At 41.5% G+C, this 26561-nt stretch overlaps 1 protein-coding gene across 1 annotated transcript in view; it reads left to right on the top strand.

The window, feature by feature from the left end:
* The window catches only part of GCFC2 (GC-rich sequence DNA-binding factor 2), a 326773-nt gene extending 312676 nt beyond the window's left edge, over positions 1-14097 (top strand). The window contains exons 17-18 of the mRNA XM_078647698.1: positions 2355-2479; positions 13434-14097. Of these exons, the coding sequence (XP_078503824.1) occupies positions 2355-2479; positions 13434-13548 (240 nt within the window). The 3' untranslated portion in view covers positions 13549-14097. The remainder of the gene's footprint in view (positions 1-2354; positions 2480-13433) is intronic.
* Positions 14098-26561: the final 12464 nt, after the last annotated feature.

Genomic DNA, 26561 nt, shown 5'->3' with positions numbered 1-26561 from the left:
CTCGACAGCCAGCTATCCATGAAGAAGCAAGTCTGTGCTGTCTCCACCGCCTGCTTCCTTAAGCTCAGGAAGGTTTTCAGATGGCTCCTGACTAACACCCGAATTTACACACATGCTTTCGTCACCAGCAGACTCTACTACAGTGACTCCCTCTATGTAGGAATAAAAGTTTAACTCATGAAGAGGCTCCAGACCATCCAAAATACAGCGGCCGGGCTCATATTCGACCTCCCCAGACGAACGCTCATAACACCTATCCTCTGTAAACTAAACTGGCTACGAGTCATGAAGAGATGCCAAAACAAGCTACTCACCGACACATACAAGGCATTACACAACCAAGGGCCAGCGTGCCTCAACCAACAAGTGACCTTTCACTATCCCACTAGGACACTCAAATCCTGATCCCTCACCTTAGCTGTCACCTGTTGCAGCCACCTGACAACCAGCAGACGCCGCTCCTTCTCCCATCTGGTGACCAAGACCTGGAACAACCTCCTCCTGCACCTCTGAGCCTCATCATCACTCCAGCTATTAAGGAAGGACCTCAAGACATGGATATTCAACTGATAGGAGAACAGGCTGGATTCTCAGACAGCACCTTGAGACCCTCACCTGTGAAGCAGCTGTGCTCTACAAATCTGGATTGATGGCCCTTGGACATCTTCCAGGCTGCTCTGTATGCTTCCGTCCATACATTCACCAGCCTCTGCTATATTGATTCTCAAGTATGCATAGAGGGCTGTTTTGTTGAATCGGTCCTGCAGGTATTCCTGGTGTAAGTCCACTCCGCAGATCCCACTCTATTGATGGGGCATTGCTTTGGTACGGATTCAAAAGGCGAGGAAACTGCAGGTAGAAGTATCTATCGGAAGACTTATCTCCAATAACGTTTTCCGATTAATATTCGGTCTACCCCACCCCTCCCCGCTGTGCTTCCTTCTGATGTCTTTGTGTAAAGGTGCTGTCTATATGCAGCTGCTCATCATTTTCTGACCGAATCATTGTGAATGGCACCAACTACTGCTGCGCAAACGCTGTTACATTAGTTTTCAGAACAAGTCTGGGACCTGAGAGGGGATACAAAATAGGAGGAAGCTGTAGGTAGTAAGGGTCTGCCCGATAGAACATTACTATAAGGACGCAACATATTTGAATGCCTCATGGTGGAACAAAGAATAATATTCAAAGTTCTGGGGGCAGTGCATCTGTAGGTCTTGTACCCTCGTAATACCTCTAGTCAGATCTAGAAATTCACGTTTGATATGCCTTTCCAAACAGAAAAAAACGCATGGCAGAAAAACCAGTCTTCCCCTTGTACTGACTGGATCATCTCATTCACATCAGCCAAAATAGTACTGAAAACCGTCCTTGTAACTCCTGATCAGACTCTATTAGAGCCTTCCTTTACCTCATCTCCTTCTTAAAAGGACCGGTCCCCCTAGACAACTGACTTCGCACCTGATTACGACTTTGGCGGTCCTGGAGCGGGCTGTCACACCAGTGCCCCCCTCCAGGACCGCCAAAGTCGATTGTCTGCCAGATTAGGAGTATTTTTGTAGTCTGGCGGCGTGGCGGTCCCGCCGCGGTGCAGTTTAAAGGCTCATAAGCCTTAGAACTGTATCACCGCAGGACTGCCAATGCATGTTTCTGCATGGAAGGGACTGAGCAATCCATGCCATGCAGGAATAGGGGTGCATGCACACAGGGAGACACAGCATGTGCCCCCCTGCATGCACCTCCTTGCATAAGGGCAACATGGGGCACTGTAATGCCCCCTTTGTTTCCTCACCGACAGCCTTTTCATGTGAAGCTGGTGGTGAAGAAACTCGTAATATGCATGGCGGTGCTGCAGCGGCAACCCCATGCATATTGCTTCTCCAGACCGCTGCACCACTGCCATGGATCGTGGATCCCTGGCGGTTGCGACGGTCCCAAAGCGATCTGGCCGCCGTACTCTTTATACGGTAGTCAGACCTCTGGTGCAGTGGTCCCTGACCGTCACTGAACCTCCACTGTGACTTTGGCGGTCCTATGGACTGCCAACCTCGTAATCAGGCCCTTATTCTTTTCCATTACATATTCCATAAACATTTGCGCTACCTTTCCAACATCTAGTGCAGGTCAATGTGTCTCTTTGCTAAATGAACTACTGATCATGTCTTTTTCTCATGCACAGTGGCCTTTTTTATTGTTTAGCACGATACTGAAAAATTAAGTAATTTATTATTTACACAGGTTACATTGTCTTCCACTGTGAGCAGTTACATTTCTAGCAGGGGGAGGATTCATTACTTACTATGAGATACGTTATTGATTGTGAACTAATGCATATTTGTGTTTTAATTCTCTAGATAGTTTCATATCTTCCTGAAGGATGGTTTAAAGGCCTGAATAGTCGATCAACAATTCCTCAGTTGGCGAACATGAGCAAACATTTATTGCAGTTTGGATATTTAATGCACAAGAACGATTACAGGTAGCACACAGAATATCGCAGATCATGAAGAGCTTTGTGTGAAACTGATTATCAATTGGTTTTGTTTAAAACTAATAGAATAGAAATTTCTGTAAAAAGATGAATGCATTTGTCCTGGAATAGAACTAACGTGTTGTATCATCACCAATGGAATAGTATTTAAGTTCTGTTTAGTTTTCTAAGTGTTACTACAAGTCATTTAAAAGCACACAAACGTTTTCTAAGAATCGGCACATGTGAATTTTTTTGTTCAGTATTACGGTTTATTACTTACTCCAGTATTGGAACTTTCATAGATTACCATGCTTGAATCATTCCCCTTCGTCAAAATGTGTGTCCCCGGTATACATAAAATAGCAATAGAAACCATTACCAAAGAAGAAACCAGGCCTAGGCCAATTCTAGCTTTGTAACATATCCACCTCTTTTTGTAACAGACCAAATAAAATGAACAACCAATCAGATTAGCCTCACCCTGTATAACCATCCTGAGAGAACCTCAGAGCCTCAGATTTTCTACCACACGTTGTGCAAGGGAGTCTCTACTGTTTTTTTTCCTGTTAACCTTACTTCTACAGTTTTTTCACTTGCTTTTTCTTCAAGACCTGCTTGGATTTTGTGTCAAGATGTCTGATAAGGAGAAGTAAGCCCTCTTTAAAACTTGTGCCTTCGAAGAGGTTATATGTGGAGGACAAGCACAAGGATTGCACCTACTGTCTGTACCCAGACCATAAGGCAGCACACTGTAAAAGATGCCGCACTTTTTCTACGAATACTCTCTTGATCTGGCTCCAGAAGCTGAAGTCAAGGAAGAAACCAGTCTCCAGTGACAGTGATGAGGTATCCTCTGCTACATCTTCCAGAAGGTCAATGAATCAATCAATCAATACATTTGTAGAGCGCACAACTCACCCCTGAGGGTCTCAAGGCGCTGGGTGGGGGTGCTACTACTGCTCGAACAGCCAGGTCTTGAGGAGTCTCCTGAAGGCCAGCAGGTCCTGGGTCTGTCGTAGGCGGATGGGGATGGTGTTCTAGGTTTTTGCGGCGAGGTGGGAGAACGATTTGATGCCGGCGGTCGCTCGACTGATGCAGGGAACGGTGGTGAGGGCGAGATCAGCGGAGCGAAGCTGGTGGCTCGGGGTGTAGAAGGTGAGTCGCTGAGGTACACTGGTCTGGTGTTGTGGAGAGCTTTGTGGGTGAGGAGCTTGAAGGTGATCCTCTTGTTGACGGGGAGCCAGTGTAGGTATTTCAGTTGGGCTGTGATGTGGCTGTGTCAGGGGATGTCGAGGATGAGGCGTGCAGAGGCATTCTGTATGCGTTGTAGTCATTTCTAGAGTGTTGCTGATGTTCTGTAAAAAGGGGTAAACCTTCTCCTTCACCTTCTGTTAGAACGTCCTGGTAAGGCCTTGAAAAAGACCTCTCAAAGGTCTGAAGGGCGTAGTCCTGGCGCATCTCCTCACCGAGGTGTAAAGCAGAGGGAAGGACTGTCGGCAGGAGTGATATCTGAGAAGAAATCCAGCTCTATTCCTCCATCTTCTCCTCCAGCGGCTCCAAAAACGTTCAAAAAGCCCTAATTTCTTTTCTGAGGTAAAATCTGTGAAGAAAGTTCACTCGTAGACGACGTTGTAGACGAAATCACCAAAGGTGCAGTCTAAGTCTTCTCCATCAACTCGGGCTCAGTCGACGGTGATTTCCTCGTCTCCGGCGCTGACGCTTCAGGGTTCCGCGACGACGACTTTAATGCCATTGGTGGCTGTGTCGTCGTCGATGGTGTCGACGACATCGACGAGGATGTTGACGATGGATAACACGTCTACAACGACGACGGCTGTGATGACGATGGTCTCGACGACGGCTGCGTCGATGATGTACATTTATTTGTCGACGACTCTCACATCGTCATCGACGGTCCCGTCGATGACCTCGTCGACAAAGGAAAAAATTACCATTTCTGTCGAAGCGCCAGATTACACCTGAGGGTGAATCCTCTACCTCCTGCACTTCTCCTCGAAGAAGAGGACTCTGAAGAGGATGATGGACTGTTTGGCTATGCTGGATAGCCCTAGGAGGTTTTCTTCCATGTCCAGCCTGTTGGTCAGGGCTGCGAACGCTTTAGCGATACTTGGTCGCTACGATCGCCAGATGTGGTGCGACCTTTCCCCCTATCTGGACCAATTGCTGGAAGATGCGAAAAAAGAAGCGAGGAAGATTCTTCAAGAGGGAGAGATAACATCTGCTGAAGTCATTGACTGTGCAATGGACATTGCAACACTACGTTCCGCTCCCTTGCGGGCGCTGCTGTCCGTCGTCAAGTCTGGCTGCAGGCTACATGGTTTCGTCCTGAGGTCCAGAACAAGATCTTGGAGCCTCCCTTTGATGGTGAGGCTCTGTTTGGGAAACATATTGATGATGCGCTCCAGGACATTAAGAAAGACGCGGAAAACGCAAAATCCTTAGGGACTCTGCAGTACCGCAAGATCCCCTTCCGTGGAGCCAGAGGTAGAGTTAATGCCACGTACAGAGGAGGATACCAGCAACAACGGTATTCCTCGTATGGATCAAACTCGCAATCTTACCGGCCGAATTATAACCAGAGGCAAAATCAATCATCCTCTTTTTCTAGATAGAACAACAGAGGAAGACAAGGACGCCAGGGGAGGGACTCCTCTAAACGTCAATAGAGGCTTGCTGTCTCTTACTACTGTCCCTTCTCCTCCTGTAACATCAGTGGGAGGCAAAATTTCAAATTACCTCTACAACTGGCAACAAACAAGATCGGACCATTGGGTGCTGAAGATCATTCAGTGCGGCCATACTCAGGAATTTGTCCATGCACCACCTTCCAAGCCCCCTCGCACCACTACGTCAAAACATCTCCGTCTTCTACGGTTGGAAGTCCATCAAATGCTCCTCAAAGAAGTGATAGAGCTGGCTCCTCTCGCTCAGCCAGTCGATCTCAGCTAACCGTAGCATATGATTACGCAACCGCTCCACCTAGCGAGTTGGTTATATCCAGTCTGCAGCGTATGGTAAAAACGTTCCTGTGTCTGTGCCATCTGCAGTAGCCTGTGACAGTATAGCTTGGGCCTCCAAGACCATGGGCAGCACTTGTGCCACCGAATCCCAAACCGTGTGGAGGTATCTGCCCAAAAGCATTTGGTGTTCACCAAGGTTGGGGGGGGAAGAGAACATCCTCTTGCCAAAGGTGTCCAGCCTCATGGATTCCCTATCCAGTAGGGATGCACCTGGGTTGCCTCTGGTAGTGGAGGCCTGTATGACCAGTCTTTCCAAGATGGGGTGCTTGGTGAGGAGCAGGGGGATGATGGCAGACACTTGTCCTTTGCAGGGCTTGGCCCAGACCCCAATCAGGACCTGTGAGGGCTTCATTAAAAGGAAGAAGGGGCTCTGAGGAGGTGACTCCCGGATGAAGCACCACTGTCAAAACATTAGTCTTGACTGGCACCAAGGGTAGCAGAAGGCCCAAAACCTCAGCTGCCCTCCTTACCACCATAGCAAAGGAGGGCCCTTACTCTGTAGCCAAACCAGGAGGAGAGACCAGGCACTGTCTGGTGAGGTGTCTAGATCACTGGCATCCACCAGTTCTTCATACCAGTTATCATCAACCTCAGGGGGTTTGAAGATATACAGACCCTTCCCAATCATACTCCACTCCAGGCCTGCTGAAAAAAGGAGGCATTGGATCTGACTCAGAAGGTCGACTTCTGGCCTGCATCAGGTGACGCTGATCCGGCTCCATATGATGAGTAGCTCGGCCCCACTGTGGGGCTTTGGCGGCAGAGCCATGAACGTCTTCGCTAGAACGGGTTTTGGGGGATGGTGACCTCACGCAATCGGAGCTTTTCCGGATCCAGGGGGCCTGACTGATGTAGAGGACGGACTCGCGAGCGGAAATCCAGTGGGGGCACCTGCCTAATCGATGAGGACCGAAGGTGTTCCAGAGAGGTCACCCTGCTCAAAAAGGGGGTGCATGGCCTCATACAACTCTGCTCCGGGAAACTTAGGGTGGCTCGGAACGAGCCCAGAGGCAGGCTCTGTGTGGGAGTGGGGCCTCGAGTGACATCATTCCCACGCCTCCTCTGAAGATTTAGACTTGTGTGGTGAAGTTGTAGAGTGCTTTGACTGCTTCGATTTTTATTATTATTTTTTTTAAACTTTTGTGGGACTTACCTGACTACTTGGAGCGTGATGACGAGCACCTGGAATGACTTCGCAAGCAGGCCCAGGACCTTCCTTTTGACCGGGACCAGGAGCATTCTAGAGTCAATTGGCGCTTGGTGACTAGGCGCTTTAAGGAGCACTCTATTGAAGCCTTGTGGTTAATGGCACAGCAGTCCTTACACATCTTGGTGTGGTGTGGTGTTCTGGCTCCAAGCACCACAGGCAAACCAGATCTGCCAGAGACACCTGTATGACAGGATCCATAGGGCTTAAGCTCCATTGATTTCTTGGAGGGTATCTTTACACCCTGCAAGACGAGTCTCAAAAATATATCCATGACAAAACATCGAAAAAAGTCAGTCCAAAAATAACTGGAGGAAGCTCTCGCCGGATCTGCGCGGAAAGAAAAGAACTGATGTCAGCCCATTTCGATGCCGCCTATATAGGCACTGCGCACGCCACTTCTGATGTGGACAATGCAAAGCCAAACTACGCCACCTACCCGCACGCAGAGGTATTGCTCAAAGGTTTTCCTGAGCCAGTCTGACATCTGCCGATTATTCGTAGGTATGGAATCTGCAGCTAGAAGTCTCTATCAGATACCTGTTTATTGTAATCCATCGGAACCACATCAGGGTCCGATAAACTAGCCTTTAAATGAACTGTTTGTTGGTGCTCTCTAGAGCTCATTAAGTGACGAAATCATTAATTACATATGTGCCATTTTAAGGAAGCATTCTGTTTTTAGGTCGAGCGATTAAATCCCGCAGGGATTAATGGCTCGAACCTATAGCAGGGGAACAAACTCTCTTGAACAAGCGGATTTCTCAGCGGATTTCTCGCAATGCATGTTAACTCTTGAAGCGTGAAGCTTCGCCAGGGCGCGCTTGGCCTCAATCATTCCATCCGCCTCGCACACCACATCAAAGGCTTCTGCTCCCCCTCACTCACACCCCATCCCCATATGCTCCTTACCTCCCTCCCACTCGCTGGCTCCCCCGCCCCCCCACCAGGCTCTTGAAGCGTGACGCTTCACCAGCGCTTCCCTCCCACTCGCTCACTCCCCTTCTCCCCCGCCCCCCACCCCCATCCGACTTGTTTTTGGTTCTAAAAGGCAGCTTTCGCCTCAAGTCGCCGTCTATCATTGTGTCGTCGAACAACAACTTTTTACAGATATGTAAACATATATTTCAAAACGGCAATGTGAACAAGCAAGAGTTGACGGTTTTCACCCTCACGCTACCTTACCCCCTATACTGGGACTAGATGGTAAGGCCCACCCCTTGTCGGTTATTTACCAATGTTTTGCGTTGACACACACGGCGCCGAATATCGGAAAGTAAATAAATAAAAATTGCTTCGGATTACTTACCACTGTAAAGCTTGAGGGTGCGGTGCAAAAACTACGCAGTGGTGGCTACTCCGCTTAAGGTTCCAGGCAACCCTTAGTAAATAACTCCGCTATCTCTCGGATTTCACCGATATTACAAGTCTGTTTCACTCTTTTTTCCAAATGTTCCCCGAAGGAGCTGTAAAACAACAACTTTGCTGCAGAAGAAAACGCCATAAGGGAATTCAAGAAAAATAAAAGAAATATAGGAGAAATTAAGATTCACATGACGTCAGACACGTTTCTGTTCTTGTTCATTTTTTTTCTAATACAATGAGGGCGAGTATGGGTGAGGAGGAAAGCTTAACCCCTTAAAGAGGTTGTCCCCAAAAAACATGGAATGTCAGTCAGACTCATCCACAACAAGCTGTAGGAGCACGTGAGCGGGAAGGAAAGGAACATCTATTTTACAAGTAACTCACATTGGTAAAACAATAAGTCTTAGTTTAATGCACCTAAGCGTGCAGTGTAAATTCCTGAAATCCAGACAACCAACAAAAGGAAGAGTGAATTGAAGGCTCCTTTGCCTTCTTTACAGAATAGTTTTTTTGTTATTTCAAGTGATGAGGTCTTAGATGCAAAGTTGTCCCTCGTGCAGGTTACAGCAAACACTTTAGTGGAGGTGGAAGGATACATCCCAAATAGCTCCAGGTGTAAGATGATGATCAGCTGATTGAGCTGACCCAAATTAATACTAGCTCTGTTTGACAACTACGGTATCAAAACCAGGGTCTAAAAAAAATGGTGAGCAGAAATGTTTTACAAATATGTGAGCCTCTTTTCATGTTTTGTGACAGGAATAACTGGTCAGACCTAAAGGGAGCTAGGCCAGTGTGCATGTGAGGTACTAGACTCTACCTTAGCCCTTCCGGTCTTTCAGAGACACTGACTCGGCAGAGGTTCTTGGGCCCTTTTGAAGACTATGCAGCAATCTTAGCGGACTTTCAGAGGCACATACGTGTAAATAAATCCATGTGTGATGGGAACAAACTGCGTAAGAGTGCGATGGGGCCTTTCACTACCTCTGACTTTGGAAATTCCTTCTATAACTAATTGATTCTAGCATCACTTGTGACTGACTTTAACCTGTCCCTCCTGGCATTTTAAATGGGCTGCCTCTGAAGTAATCGCTGTAACACTCTAGCTCTGTTGTTTTTTCGTTCATTTTGCCTTGATATCCCCTTTAAACATCTATGACTGACTTTTTAAACCCAGCCCCACCAGCCTTTCAGAAGACGTTTGGGAAATACATATGGCCAGGCAGTCCCTTCTGATACAGATGCCCTCTCTCACTGCATGTCAAAGCCCCCAAAACATGAATACCGTCTGACCCATGGAAGATATTTATAGGGGGACATGACAATGTAGTCTCTGAGAGCGAGATGTCACTCACCCAGAAGGAGACACTCTTACCCACGGCCCCTAATTAAATTATGATAATGTCACCTGCTCCCCCTGTAAATGGCTGTAATTGGTTCAGCCCCTGTTGGTTCTTTTAATCTCATCGGACCCCAGGGAGTAACCCCTAATGGTCTAAATACACACTAAACGAATTACACGCAGATTTCAGAAATCCACAGGGAAGTGGCGACATTGGGAGGCCTCACTCTCGGGTGCTTAATTCTTAGTGCGTGGGTGCTCGTTCAGAAACGGGAGAAATAAATACAGAGTTGGTGTAGTGTCAACGAAAAGTTGTAACAAAACTGAAGGTTGAAACACGTGTCTTCGAGCGATTTAATGGAGCAAAGTCTCCTCACTCCAAAAGCAGCGCGACTATTCCACTTATAAATACATTTCTCAGTCGCAACACACACGCCTACACCCCCCTCTCTGCTGATATCTGCACGTGATCTGCAGGTCACGTGGTTGATACCTGGCAGGGCCAGTTTAGTCTTTTATTCCCAGGTTCCATGAGGTCGATAAAATAAGTACAATTAAATTAGGGAATTGAAACACCATTTATTTTATAATTCAAGTACAGTGGCATCCAGACAGTTATAAGACTGGAAAATGCTCCCTCTTGACCTATAAGTACTTTTATCGTAGGAATAGTCTCTCAAACACAGGGCATACACTAACAATATCTACACAAATTGTACATTTTTTCTCATTTTAGTTTATTTTACAATAGAAAGATTCTTTTTTTCTTTTTTTATCATCATTTTACACTTATAGCATTTATAAAAAAAATATATACTTTCCACATAAAAGCTTCAGAGGAATATTATTACACCACAATGAAACGATGCAAATATATCTTTGGTTGATCAAATTCATATGAACACTAAATCAATTAATTTTGCACAAAACAGGTAAAGAGCTGCACACACACAACACATACATTCTTCCTAAACATCCATTCCATTACAAAAACACAAATTGTATCCTATAGCATTGGGTCTGATGTCCAATTAATGACCAGAGTCATTAAATTTGAAAGAGGGGAGATGGTCGACGCGTTTCGGTGGAAAGAACAGGAGTACGAACCACCTTCTTCAGGACCAGTCAGATACAGTGTGATATAGGAACTCTAAACCTGGAGTGCAGATCTTTCTGAGAAACAAAACGTGGATATAACGGCACTTCTCAAGATTGTAAAGACCTGTCACGCGATCTGGTATATTGTCAAAGGAGAAGGAACCAGATTTCTATTACTTTATTGATAGAGTGATACGAACAGCTGTTTGCTGTAAGATGTATAAGAAGTCACTATCAAGCAGGAGGCGGCTGACTGCAATCTCTAAATTCGACTTGTCTTAACTAAAGATGTGGAGGGGACGCCACTTTTTCAAATGTTTATCCGTAGCTGTGCAGAAGTCACAACCATCTAAAAGTACGATGTATTTTTAAAATGCCCACACGTCTTGAGAACTCTAGATTTCTAATCCCCTTCGCAGGCCGCCACCGCCATCGTCCTCGGATTATTAGATACTGCATAATTAATTGATTTAGTGTTCATATGAATTTGATCAACCAAAGATATATTTGCATCGTTTCATTGTGGTGTAATAATATTCCTCTGAAGCTTTTTTGTGCAAAGTATATATTTTTTATAAATGCTATAAGTGTAAAATGATGATAAAAAAAGAAAAAAAGAATCTTTCTATTGTAAAATAAAATAAAATGAGAAAAAATTTACAATTTGTGTAGATATTGTTAGTGTATGCCCTGTGTTTGAGAGACGATTCCTACAATAAAAGTACTTCTAGGTCAAGAGGGAGCATTTTCCATTTGTCTTGTTATCCCCTTTCCCCTCTACTCCCTCACCTGAATGTAACTCCGAGAGGGGGTCCCCATTTCTTCACTATTCACTATCCAGACAGTTATAAACATGCATCAATGGTTTTATTAACCCCTTCGATGCGGATGACAAAGCCAGCTCGTTATGGGCGTTACCTGCGCTACGCGGATGACGAGCTGGCTTTGTCATAAACAAGCCATTTTTGAAATTCCAGCGCACAGCGGGAAAACGCGGTAGCGGTTAAAGACTTGCCCACACCCCCTCAACCTCACATCCCCTCACACACACCCTCACCCTCTCACCCACCCTCACACCCCCTCACCCCTCACCCACCCTCACCCCCTCACACCACCACACCCCCCACACCCACCCTCCCACACCCACACACCCTCCCACACCCACACACCCTCACTCACCCTCACACACCCTCAATCTCACACACCCTCAATCTCACACACCCTCACCCCCCACACACCCTCACCCCCCCACACACCCCCCACACACCCTCACCCCAGTCACCCTCCCTCACTTTATATAGCAAGGTGATAGCAATACACACATTGTTGATTTTGTTAAACAGACACTACCATGTACACACCCCCTCACACCCCCTCGCCCTCACACCCCCTCGCCCTCACACCCCCTCACCCTCACTCGCCCTCACACCCCCTCGCCCTCACACCCCCTCGCCCTCACACCCCCTCACTCTCACATCCCCTCACCCTCACATCCCCTCACTCTCACATCCCCTCACACCACCTCGCCCTCACACCCCCTCACACCACCTCGCCCTCACACACCCTCACCACCTCACCCTCACACACCCTTTCACCTCACACACCCTTTCACCCTCACACCCTCACCCACCCTTCACCCTCACACACCCTCACCCCCCTCACACACACCCTCACCCCCCTCACCCTTACACACCCCCTCACCCTTACTCACCCTTACACACCCCCTCACCCTTACACACCCCCTCACCCTTACACACCCCCTCACCCTTACACACCCCCTCACCCACCCTCTCACCCTCACACACCCTCTCACCCTCACACACCCTCTCACACCCTCACACATCCTCTCACACCCTCAATCACCCTCACATCCCCTTACCCTCACATCCCCTTACCCTCACATCCCCTTACCCTCACATCCCCTTACCCTCACATCCCCTTACCCTCACATCCCCTCACCCTCACATCCCCTCACCCTCACCCTCACATCCCCTCACCCACCCCCTCACCCTCATTTACCTTCTCACCCACCCTCACACACCCTCTCACCCACCCTCACACCCCCTCAACCTCACACCCTCTCACCCTCTCACCCCCTCACCCCTCCACCCTCACACCCTCACACACCCTCACACACCCTCTCACCCTCACACCCCCTCACCCTCACACACCCTCACACAACCTCAAACCCCTAACCCTCACACACCCTGGCTCACCCTCACCCCCTCTATGCTATGTTATGCCACAGGATAGCAAAACATAGCATAGCATAACAAAACATAGGATAGCAAAACAAAGGATAGCATACAGCATCACTCAGCACCACCACAGCATTACTCAGGGGCACCACAACATCACTCAGCGCCACCACAGCATCAATCTGTGCAACCATTCAACAACAACTGGCTCAAATATGTTCTCTCAATGTTTCAAGCTTTATTACAAATGTAACAAAAAGATGTTAATATTTCACTTCTGTTCTTGGATTTTCGTCACAATAAAATACACAACATAATCTCCACAAAAGTTATTTACAAAAGTTTAAGCTATTGCCATTATAAATTGCAATAACTTTTATTTAAGAATTATTTTAAAAAATTAAAAGCCATTGTTATTTGTAATATCAATACATGTAAGTCACGTAAATACAACACATATTGCATTACAAATGCTATAGGTGTCACATTTGCAAAAGTTATAACTATTGGCATTATAAATGACAAAGCTATTAATTTCGCTATTTTCAAAAACAAAACATAAATAAAAAATGTCATTTACAATACAAATAGCTCAAACTTTCCTAATGCGAAACCTATTGCATTGCAAATGCGTGTTATACGTGAAAATAACGCAACAGAAGCAGTTTCCAGGCTGTGTATACATTTAAAGTGTTTCTTTCTTTTCTAGGGATGAGACTGGAGAGGTGGTGCTTCTATTGGCCAAGATCAAGGCTCTTGATGCCGCAGACGAACTCCTTAAGGAATATGGTCTTGACCACTTGAAGGCAGAGATGGAAAAGTGAAGATTATCAATATAACATTTTTTGCAGCACTTTGGGTTTTAAAAATCCAATCACAGACAAGGTGTAAAATATTGAGTTTGAATCCCCAAAAAAAGACCATGAGGACTGTCTCTTGCCGTTTATGGTGATCCATTTTTTTAAAACTTAAATTGAAGAATCTTGGCAGAACAGGATATGTTGTAAATGTTACAGCTGTTTTAAGTTGTTTTAGATTTCTTAAAAATAAATTTATCTAAAAAGGTATTTTCAATAGTAAAAGAACATTGCTGTTTTACTCGACCTAAGCTGATATTCGTTTCTTTCCACCAAACAATAGGTGGTGGCTGGATCATTTCTGTATGCAAAATAGTTTTGATGTATCTGCATACACTGCTTGTTTGTTGCTATCTTACGTTTGTTGGGACGTGTACCGACTAGAGAGAAACTGCTCAGACAATTTTATTAAATCATGCAGTGTTTTTACGTTTTGTTGTACAAAAAGACACATTTTTAAAAGTGTAAAATGTCATAGTTTTGAATAAAGTACTTATTTAAGCCACTTACGAAAAAGTTAATGCATTTTCTCGAATTATTTCAATGTTTACAAGTAGATATATTTAGATGATACGGTGCTGCAGGAAAATAAGAATGTCATTGGCAGAGAAAAACGGTACTATTAGTTTTGATTTGCTCTAACGTAATCTGAAGATCAGTTAAACACACAAGAATGAAAAAAAAAGGATCAAGAATAGAAAGGATAAAACTGTTGCAAATTATTGACCCACCGAGCCCTGGCAATAAAGTCAGTGTGATTCAAAATAAAGGCTGTTGCAGTGTAAGAGAGCCAATGGCCTAAACAGGCTAAACCATTGCCACTGATGCAGCGCCTCTATAGAAAAACTGTCCCAACAACGCTACCCAATACCATGATACTCACTATTAATCATAAATCACTCACAAGGCCCATAAACTAATGAGACAATTTTGGGGCAACTGAATCATGTGACCTAATTAATCAGAACCTATTCACAAACTATTTACACATTTATATACATCTGCAGTTTATCATTTCTTACCATGGTTTTCATGTAAATATCATTTTAATTAAGTCACATAGGTAAATGGATTAACTGATGGTAACTAGACTATGAATAAACAAGACCAGCTTGTCGAATCAAAATCTAATTTATTAATTTTATTCTTCAAAGGAAAAGCATTTTATTCAATTAATCATTTTATTAGCAATAAGCAGCATATAATGAAGAATGATCAATTAGTCAGACATTTTAAAGCAAATCATTAAGCATGTTTAAAGCAAAATAACAGTTTCCAATCCCTCAAGCTATTTCCCTAACTATTCTCCGCTCCACCTGAAAGGGAAAAATCATTTGGGCCTATTATCCTTACGTGCGCCAAAAGTCCTTCAGCATGTCACGCCCTTCTGGAATCGGAAAGCAAGCAGCGCCCTCCTGCCCATGGGGACAATTTTTATACCTTTCTGACTAGCTAAAGTAACTAATTTTTGCATTCTTTTCTGAAAATCCAAACTTGTCATTGGCTGAGCCCTGTCAGTCCACCATTAGGTCATTCACTCCTGACCAAGTCCGGGCCTCATCATAAGCCCCTATTGTTCTTAGATTCTCCATCCTTTTGGCTTCCTCAAAAATGTAACATTCGTTCAGGCACAAAACTTTACTTCCTAATCTTGGCAGGCAATTCGAACTTCCTGTCCTTGGTTTTTTCTTCAAGAACACATTCAACTCAACCAAAACGGCTTCTGCATTAAATGTTGTTTGTTCAGCAAAAAGCTCTTCTTTTCTGCGCATGAGTGAAACCTTCACTCTGGTCAAGTTTTCTTATTCTTTCCAGCACTGACCGTCATTTCTTAGGCCCATTCGAAAACTAATATTTAAACAAACACAAGACAATAATTAATTGAAGAATTAAAACTTATTCTGTTACCCACCCACCTATTGCTAAATATTAACCCATTAATATATGTTACCTAGCTTAAGCACAAGCCACATAATTTACAAACTCATGCCACATAAAAGATGAAAAGACATAACATAAGCACACAAATAAGCACATGCCATTAATTAATCAGCCGCATTTATTACTGACAAAGACAATAGACAAGGTTAATTTATTATTTACAACGTACTTGCAAGTGCAACATAAGAGCACATATATTAGTCCCTCGTGTCATGTAAATGTATTTTAATCTAGGTTGGTTAATAATTCACCACAAATCAGTTAATACGGTTATTTAATTATGGAAGTTTAACTTCGCGAGTCAGAACAAAATATTATTCTGAAACTCGCTCCATCAACTCCCTCATCTGGTGATTTCAAAATCACCAAACTACACCCAAAATTTTAGCAAAATTTTAACCCTCTGAACAGGTTTTAATTTTCACTGTATTAGTGTTTCTAAAGTTCTGATTCTGCTATCTGCTTGTGACTCTCATACTGTGATCTGCGAAACTCTTCTAATTCAATTTCCTTTTCTTGTTCCTTTCTGAGCTTGTAAATCCTCTTCTTTTCCATTAGATATTTCTTTCTTTTATGTAACATGTAACATGCACCTGGTTTTTAACAAAAGTATCACAAAAACTATGACCAATAAAGGAGTCAGGATCTTGCCTAAAATTGAACTACCTATTTCTTGAAACCAGGTTTTGATTGCTGCAAATCTTTTACTAAAACGTTCTGAAAAGTCTTCATCTTCTAAAGGAACTATTTCTGAATGAAGCTCTGTAATGTTCTTAATGTACATTTCAATATTCTGGCTCTTATCTGGAATATATGTACAGCAATGCTGGACTTGTAAAATTCCACAAACTCCTCCCTATTTTGCTAGCAGAATGTCAAGGGCAAGACGATTCTGCATAACCATGGTTCTCATGGCAATAATTTCAGTATCCACCAACTGGAAACCACCAGCATTATCAGTGGACAGTCTGTCAACAATTGTGGATAATTTTCTGATTTTAACTGCATTCAGGGTTATACCCACAAAAGGTATTACTGCACCAAAAATATCTCCCAAAATTTCTGAGAAACTTTCTCTTTTGAATCTACTCAGATGATTGCTAATTTTAAATGGACCCTTTTCATTTCTGTCTACATGAAAAATCTTTGGAAAAACTGAACCAACATAACAAGTCCCATACCAGTGGTCTGGGAGATTGTAGTAAGCCTTGTCCCCACATACAAAATAAATTCCAGGGAAATTGGATCTTTGCCACCTTTGAATCCCCAACCACCCAAGATCTGATAAGTATCCTCGCATTCACTTGCACCCACAAAGTCATTGTCAAAAAGCGTGTTGTCTCTCCTAATGCAAAGCTTTCCGCTAACTGGTTTATCTATGTGAACAGCAACATTTTCTGATGATCTACCATTAAGCTTTTCATCCTCAATTTGCCAAAACTTTGATTTGGTTTGTTTCAGCATTTCATTTCTTTTATAAATTGCTCTTCTCTCTTCAACTAAGTTTAAGAAAGACTTTTCTTCGGCTCTCAATTTACAAGTTAAATTGTTTCTAAAAGCATATTCATATGTTAGTTCATTTGTTACAATGAAAAATTCCCTTATCTGCTTAGCTTGTTTATGCTTATTCAAACTTTTGTCAACCTTTAAATTTGCAAAAATCTCATCATAATTCGAATAATAGTACTCTAAACGACCTGTTTGATAAAACAAACTAGCTGTAACACTGCAAGTGATGCCATAAGTAAGGGGAAGCATGTTATAAGTCACCCCCTCAGAAACAGAAGCAGGTAGTTTCACACATATATAACAATCTTTAACATCCATGACTCTAACGTATTCAGAAAGAAGTCTTGAAAAAGTATTACTAGAAAAATCACCAACAGATCTATCTTGGTAGATCTCTGGTTTATGATCAATAACTCAATAAGACTTATCTACAACATTATGGTTATCTTTTTTATCCACAGCTTTTCTTGTCATGTTAGTCTTGTACGTTTCTTTGCCAATTCCAAAAGGGAAAATGACAGCTAAAATTAACCAGACCATGATTATTAAAACCACACAAATTAAAGATATTTTACAACATCTCCTAAATATCGAACATCTTGAGTTGTTGTTAGTATAAGACATCCTTACTCTATTACTCTATAACAAGAGCCTTACAAGAAAAATCAAAATTTAAAATTTAAAAATCACTAAAATATACCCCCGTTTTTTTGTTTTTAAAAAAAAAGAAAACCTTACTTTCTAAACAGCTTTTCTTCGACCTTGCGTCTTACATCAAATGTATTTTTCAACTAACACAATTTCTTCGACCTTGTGTCACCTAACACATTCTCTTCAGCCTTATGCCAAAACAAATCTTCAAAATTTCACAGAGACCACTTTAATCATTACCACTTGTGTCATCTAAATCTTCCTGACTACTACTATTCACCTCCACCACAGGTGGGATAAATATATAAGTCCACTCAGGTTACTTGTACTTCTGGTTGGGTTTTACAACTCATTTTGCTCTACTGGTAATCACTTCTATTTTCTTTCCTGTTTGAGTTTTCTTATCAGAGTCACTTTTCTGACTAGAGACTTCATTCACCTGCTCTTTTGATCTGTTTATAAATTTGAATTTCAGTCCCTCATTTTCATTAGGCCAGTTATCACCTTTTCTTGGCAATTTCTTCTTTGGTTCAGATATGATACACTCTGCTCTCCAAGCTCTTTTTCTAAAATTTCTTATTTGAGAATCTTCATCACTTTCATCTGAATCTGTTTCTGATGTATCAATTCTAAATCTAGGCTCTTCTTTACTCAGCAGTTTCACTCTGTTAGGAACATCATCCTTATAGCTGGTACTCGGAATTTCGTCTTCTTCTTCTGCAATAACTTCCAACTTCCCAGTTTCAGGAATTCCGTTCCTGCCTTCAGAGCTCCCAATCTGCTTTTCAATACTCTCCTGATTTTTCAATTTTCACTTGATCAGACTCTTCTGCTTTTTTTTCTAGCAGATTTTCTTCATCTTCTGAGTGTAATATCACGATTTCTTCAGTATCTTCATTCAATGCCTCATTCGCAGTTGAATTCTCCAGATGTCGACCTTCTTGTCGGTCTTCAGGATCTGGATTTCTTTCAGGTTCTTCTTCAGAATCTGAATTAGTTGTAGTATCCCCTTCGTCAGGATTTTCAGGTGTTGGCACACGAATGGTGTGACTAGCGTGACAGAAGTCACGACGTCAGAAAGGTTCTTGCAATATTCTAAAATGACGCTATCATTTATACTCATCAATTTTCCAACTGCTACAAATGCTTGTCTCATGACTCTACCCATGACAATATCATGAGGGCTCAGACCTGTCTTTTTATCAGGAGTACTTCTCAAAGACATCAAAACAAGTGGAAGAGCATCTGTCCACTTAACTCCTGTAGCCAAACACATTTTTGCTATCCTATTCTTGATTGTACCATTTACTTGCTCAACAACACCTGATGCTTCTGGTCTGTAAGCACAGTGTAACTTTTGTTTTATATTCAATGCTTCACAAATCATTTGTAACAGTCTGTTTTCAAAATGTGTTCCACGATCAGTTTCAACAGTCACTGGAAAACCATACTGTGGTATGATCTCCCTTAAAAGCAATTTTGCAACTGTAACTGAATCATTGTGACGTGTTGGGAACACTTCCACCCATCTTGGAAACAAACAGATTATCACAAGTACATATCTTAACTTGTTGTGGGGTGGCAGGTCAATGAAATCCATTTGCAAACTGGTGAAAGGACCACCCTCCCGTCCTATGGTTCCCATGCTCACAACTGTTTTTCTGTTTGGGTTCATTTGTTGACAGACTAAGCATCTCTGACAAAAAGAATCTGCAATTATTCTGAACTTTGGGTTAAACCATGTCTGCCTAAACACCCTGATCATAGAATCTCTTCCAATATGTCCTGGACCATGATACATTCGAGCCATGTCAGCAATCATGCTATTTGGCATAACTGGTCTGTCATCTTTGTAAACCCAAATCTCATCTTCTTCTCGCGGTCTACAACCTGCTCTTAACCATGAATCTTTTTCCTCATCATCTGCCTCATCTTGTAAATCTTTCACTCCTTACCATCTCTCAACTACAGATGTTAGCATAAGTGAATTCAAAACATGTTCATTGTCTTTTTCCCGATTGATTGAAAAATTATTCATTGCACAGTGTTTTGCAATTTCATCTGCATAGGCATTACCTTTAGTTATATAATCATTGCCCTTTTTATGTGCTGCACATTTCACGACAGCAATTTTCTCTGGTAGCTGAATGCCATCAATCAATCTCTTGATCAATTTTGCATTTCTTATTGGTGATCCCGCAGAAGTTAAATAACCTCTTTGAGACCATAGTCATGGACTACGCCATACCCATACTGACTATCAGTCACTATGGTAATCCTTAAATCCTTTGCTCTTTTACATGCTCGAATCAAAGCAATCAATTCCGCTACTTGAGCTGAACGAATTCCTTCGAGACAAGAGGCCTCAGCTACATCCGCAACTGTGCAGACAGAATATGCTGCTCTCAAAACACCTTCATCTGTTCTCAAGCAAAGTGAACAAAATCTGACTCTGGCAATGGAACATCTTTAATGTCCTGCCTGGGCTTGGTACAATATTCTAAAACATCCAAGCATTCGTGATCAATGTCATTTTCGTTTCTGATTTCTGTTACAGTACCATCAGGCAACAATGTGGAAGGATTTAAATTCACAGCCCTTGGATTGAGACATTATCTGATCCCAGAATAGTTTTCTCATATTTTGTCAACCTATTACTTGTCAAATGCTGTGTTTTACTTCTAGTCAGAAGAATTTCAAAAGAATGAGGTACATAGACTTTTACAGGAAATCCCATTATGATTCCCTCACTCTGCTCAAGGCTCACACTAGTTGCAGCCACTGCTTTTAAGCAGCCAGGTAATGCTTTTGCAACTGGATCAAGAACTGCTGAGAAATAAGCAATTGGCTTTCTCAGTTTTCCATGTCTTTGAATTAGAACTGATAATGCACAACCTTCTCTTTCACTACAATACAGCTCAAATCCCTTCTCATAGTCCGGCATACCCAGAGCTGGAGCTTCACACAGACTTCTTTTTAGCTTTTCAAAAGCTTCTAATTCAGTTTCTGTTAGCATAATCGGATCTTTTATATCTGCTTTTGTCAATCTCTGAAGTGGTTTTGCAATTACAGAAAATCCACTAATCCATTGGCGACAATAACCAACCATTCCCAAAAACATTCTGACCTGTCTCTGAGTTTTTGGAGGTTGCATTCCCTGAATCATTTTAATTCTTTCAATTGTCACTTGTCTTATTCCCTTTGTGATCCTGTGACCAAGGTATTTTACTTCTTGTTTGCAAAACTGTAATTTTGCAGGAGACACTTTATGTCCCTCATCTACCAGATGATTCAAAAGAGTAATGGTATCTGTTACACAGTTATCTCGTGTTTTTCCAGCCACAAGGAGGTCATCTATGTATTGCACTAATGTTGATTTTCCAGGTAAATCTAGATTCTCCAAGGATTTCTTTAGCAACTGATTAAAAATAGATGGACTCTCTGTATACCCTTGAGGGGTACGACACCATGCTAAAATACGATCCTGGAACCTAAACGCAAAAATTTGTTGGCTATCTGGATGCAATGGAACAGTAAAGAATGCATTACAAAGGTCAATGACAGTGTACCATTCTGCATCATGCGGAATCTGATAAAGAATTACCGCAGGGTTTGGAACAACTGGACAACATGGAACAACTATCTGATTAACCTTTCTCAGGTCTTGAACAATCCTGTAAGTTCCGTTTGGCTTTTTGATACCCATAATCGGTGAATTACATGGACTACACTCAATTTCTTTAAGAACACCCTGTTTAATGAATTTTTCAATTACAGGTATAACACCTTCAATAGTTTCTGCTCTCATTTTATACTGAGGAATGTTTGGAAAATCTACTCCTTGTTTTACTGTAATTTTAACTGGGTCAACATTTTTCATCAAACCCATTTCACTTCCTGTAAGATCCCAAATTTTAGCATTAGCTGTCTCTTAATTCTTCAGGAAGATTATCTTTATCAAATGCAAGAAATAATTTACTTTCCTCTGCTTCAACCATTAACATTGTTAACTTGTACAACCCATCTTCTTCAAGTGTTTGAAGCTCTATACCATCCGGTGAGCAATATATTTTGCAATTCATTTTGCACAAAATGTCCCTCCCTAATAGGTTTACAGGACTGCTGTTACAAACTACGAATCTATGTTTGTCTTTAAATTTTCCAATTTCAATTTTGACAGGTTCTGTTAAATCTGTTTTAATTTGCTGATTAGCTACTCTAACTACTTGGATGGTGTCCCCAGAGAGAGGCAGGTTTTCTATTTCCACTGATCTAACAGTAGAACGGGTAGCACCTGTGTCCACAAGAAAAGTGATTTCTACATCATTCACTTTACCACTTACAAATGGACCAGACTGATCTACCTCAAGAGTGGCTCCAAGCACACACTCTTCCTCCTCTCTCAGGCACCGTCATAAGTAATCCTCAAAATCACTCCCTCCATTTTCATTCAACAAATACTGTTGAGAAACATTTTGCACATTCACTCTTTGCGATCTGTTTACCTGCTCTCCTCCGCAGAATCCCGTATCTATATTGTATCTCTGCACATTCACACAATTTGGAAGTGGCGGTTGTGGAATCGGACTCTGGTGATTCACTACCTGTCGCTGTAGCTGTTGCTGTAACTGTTGCTGCAGATTTATCTCATTCTGCATCTGTGGATTTAATGATGCATTTTTAAAATTTCTGGGCGGATTTTTACATTCGCGCTTCCAGTGTCCAATTTTGCCGCAATTAAAACATGGGAGCTTTTGCTTAAGCTCTTCAATGTTCACATTAAATTTTGGTTTATTATAATTACCTTTAAATTTACCTTGATTCTGATTAACATTTTTATTTTCCGAACTTGCAATTTGTTGTTCAGCTACTTTTACTTGTGCCCACATGGCTTTTTCTTTTAGCTTTTTCTGCTTCGCATCTATCTCGTCGCTACAGTATTTTGCTTTTCTCAAAATGTCATCAACTGAGAGTAATTGCCAACCAACTATTCCGTTTCTAATCATTTCACCAATTTCAGGTCTTAAACCATAAACAAACCTGTATATGAAGTGGCTCATGTCCTTTTCACTTAATTTTTCATAGCCACTGTACTGTTTAAAAACCAATAGTAACCTTTCATAAAATGAATGTACTGATTCTTTCGGTTCTTGATTTGTTCTGTCAATTTTAACCCAATCAACTTCTTTCGGGGGAATCTTGTTTTTCAACCAATAAATCACTTTATCATACAGATCCATAACATCTGATGATGGAGCACCTGTTAATCTATTTCGTTCAGGTTCTTCCTTAGGCCAACTTGCAGAAATTTTACATTCTGTCCAAAGATCCGATGGGACAACAATGTCAAAGAATCCATCAAGATCAATCCACAGAACTTTTGAAACTTTGATAAATCTATCCACCTGACGATACCACTCCACACGCTTTTCTTTCAGCCAAGGGAAATCATTAGTAAACAATAAAATGTCCTTCCTTGTCCATGGAACATGCACATATCCACCACCAGCAATTTCTCTAATTGGAAACTGACTAGCTACCTCTCCTCTTTCTCTCCTTTCTTCCTCTCTTTTCTTTGTCCATTTTACTCTCCATTTACTTAAATCTCCTAATCTTTTTAAATACACAATTAAATCTGTTATATGTACTATTCTTCCATTCGAATTCATGTTTTCAATATCTTTTTCGGTAAAATCTATTCTATAATGTTTACCCAAATTTTTCTGCCTGCTCAAATCAATCTCCAATTCAATAGCCAATTCTTCTAACTGTTCATACTTATTTTTAGTTTTCCATTGAATGCTTTTACAAATAAACAATAATTCTTCATCCTGATAGTGCTTTAAATTGTCAGGTCCAATTGTGCCAATAATCAATTCTTCTAAATCTGCTTTCAATTTTGCAACATCAAGTAATTTAGTTTCTGGAGTCTTTGGGGTATGCGTTAAATCTATTTTATTTATGCTCTTTTCTGGTGATTCAGCATCAGATTCTGCACCAATTGGTGTTCTACCTAACGGACTTTGATTAAAAGTTAAATCAGGCATCATCATTGTTTTTTCTCGGTAAATTTCTGATAAATCTGAATACAAATTTTCAGCCACTTTCTGAATTTCTGTATTTAATGGAATAGTTAAAGCTGAGTGTCTAACTTCTCTTTGATCAAATACTGTTTGAACAGGACCAATCTTTACTGGTACCGTTATCGCTGCCATGCTTTTGGTTAAATGCTGTATTAATTCTTCTTTTGCCCGGATATTCTGAAGTATTTGGCATTTCTCCACAGCCTTCAGTTCTCATTACATCTCTTGGGATTTCATTTCTGTGAACTGGGGTTTCATTATAATTTGTGTTTTCACCAGATATACTGGAATTAGTCCTAGTTTCTACTCTTTCAAGAGTTTTTGCATTATTTAGATATAATCTAGGTGATACTTCATTAATTATTTCCCTAGGAGGAGCACTTGGGGAAATTCTTGTTCTTGGAGGAATCATTGGGGAAGACCATGTACAAGCTGGTTGATAAGGAGGAGGCTTTTTCGGATTTGTAATAAAAATTTCTTCTAAAACTGAATCCTCTAATTCACTTTCTTCAGCATTATTATTTTTCTTTTGACCTGGTACTTCAGTAACCATCACTCTTACTGGGTACAAACCATCACACATGTCTGCACGTCTCCAACGACGCATTCTATCTTCATGAGTTTCCCTATTAATATCTAACTTTGGACCTCTTGTTATACCACTGTTTTCTCGTACAAGTTCAAACATCTCATCCTCCCATTCAACTAAAGCTTCAAATTGAGTAGGTCTAGGCTTTGGCACAAGAGCCATCATTTTTTCTCTCAAGTTTTTCAAAACCTTCATATTAAATGATCCGTCTTCCGGCCATGCTAATACAGCATCATCTTTGGTATAATCCATCCAATTATCCATTCAAAGACAAGTATGATAACCAAATTCACCTTCCATATAGGCTGCAGGTGTTTTGTACTTATGAAGTAACTTTCCACCTCGCGTTTCAATTTTCTTATCAGGTTTAAATATATTTTTCAATTTCTGAAACCATGAGAGCTTCTTTTCCTCTTTCTTGTAATAATAACTCATGTTTTTAATCAAATCCACTTTTTTCTAAATGATCGTAAGTATTTCCTTGTTGTTCCGCAAACGTAACCAATCCGTGCGCGAAACTCACCAACAAGCCAATCAGGTTAAGCTACGTCACCACCTTGCTCAACCAATAGAAACACTGCTTTCAGGATAAGCCAATCAGCTGTCAGCTTGTCTTAGTCACGTGAACCAATCAGCGCGCTTGCTGTGACGTATGTTAGCCAATCACAGCGCGGACCTTGTGACGTACACTGCCGCTGCAGCTTCTCGTCTCTCGCTCCTCGAGCTTACCCCTCCTTCACAAAATATTTTCACAGCGCCATTTTAAACAAACCTTTTAATGAAATTCAGTTAATAACTACACAAAAACAAGCCATTTGTCTGTTTCACTAAAATAAAGTGATAGTTTTTACAGTCACTCAAGTATTCTTTTGCGTGGAATAGACAACGCTATTCTCACAGAATATTCATTCGTTGATGAAGTAAGACTACTCTACCCTTCTGTCAGATAATAACGAACTTGTTTCTCTCTGAATGCACATAAAGTGACAATTCAAAGTTTAACTCTAACGTAATTACAAAATAATTTTCACACAGTCAAACAAAGAAAACCTTAAACAAGCATACAAAAATCTTGGTAGGACTTTAACCAACCATAGAAATCTACACTCGCCAGTAAGAATAGACGTCACTACCTTACCCTTCACTCAAGCTTGGATAAATTCTACTACTCTTTTCGCAGTAAGTTCTAAAACAGGTTCCAAGTCCCTATACTCGAAAGCTACGATTTCATAGACAATCCTCACTATACATTCAACCTAGCACACCTAGAGTCCCTAAACTTGTGCTGTACGTCCACAACACTAGTGATATATGACAATACCACTATTTTGAAACAGAACAAATGCACTGTGCAACTTCATCTGTTACACTACTCTTGTACCGGTACAAAACCAGGAATTTTCACACTACTGGAAAAAACCTTTCGACTACATGTAACAAGTGAACGAACTCAACATATGTTATACATTGATCCTATGTAACTACCCAGTAGCATGTCCGTTACCATAGTAACCGTAACTCTGCTACCAAGAAATTGATGCAGCGCCCCTATAGAAAAACGGTCCCAACAAAGCTACCCAATACCATGATACTCACTATTAATCATAAATCACTCAAGGCCCATAAACTAATGAGACAATTTTTGGGCAACTGAATCATGTGACCTAATTAATCAGAACCTATTCACAAACTATTTACACATTTATATACATCTGCAGTTTATCATATCTTACCATGGTTTTTATGTAAATATCAATTTAATTAAGTCACATAGGTAAATGGATTAACTGATGGTAACTAGACTATGAATAAACAAGACCAGCTTGTCGAATCAAAATCTAATTTATTAATTTTATTCTTCAAAGGAAAAGCATTTTATTCAATTAATCATTTTATTAGCAATAAGCAGCATATAATGAAGAATGATCAATTAGTCTGACATTTTAAAGCAAATCATTAAGCATGTTTAAAGCAAAATAACAGTTTCCAATCCCTCAAGCTATTTCCCTAACTATTCTCCGCTCCACCTGAAAGGGAAAAATCATTTGGGCCTATTATCCTTACGTGCGCCAAAAATACTTCAGCACGTCACACCCTTCTGAAATCGGAAAGCAAGCAGCGCCCTCCTGCCCATGGGGACAATTTTTATACCTTTCTGACTAGCTAAAGTAACTAATTTTTGCATTCTTTTCTGAAAATCCAAACTT

The sequence above is a fragment of the Lissotriton helveticus genome, chromosome 6, assembly GCF_964261635.1.
Source record: "Lissotriton helveticus chromosome 6, aLisHel1.1, whole genome shotgun sequence".
Taxonomy (NCBI): Eukaryota; Metazoa; Chordata; class Amphibia; order Caudata; family Salamandridae; genus Lissotriton; species Lissotriton helveticus.
Note: the sequence above shows the minus strand (reverse complement) of the source record. Positions and strands in the feature narration are given on the sequence as shown.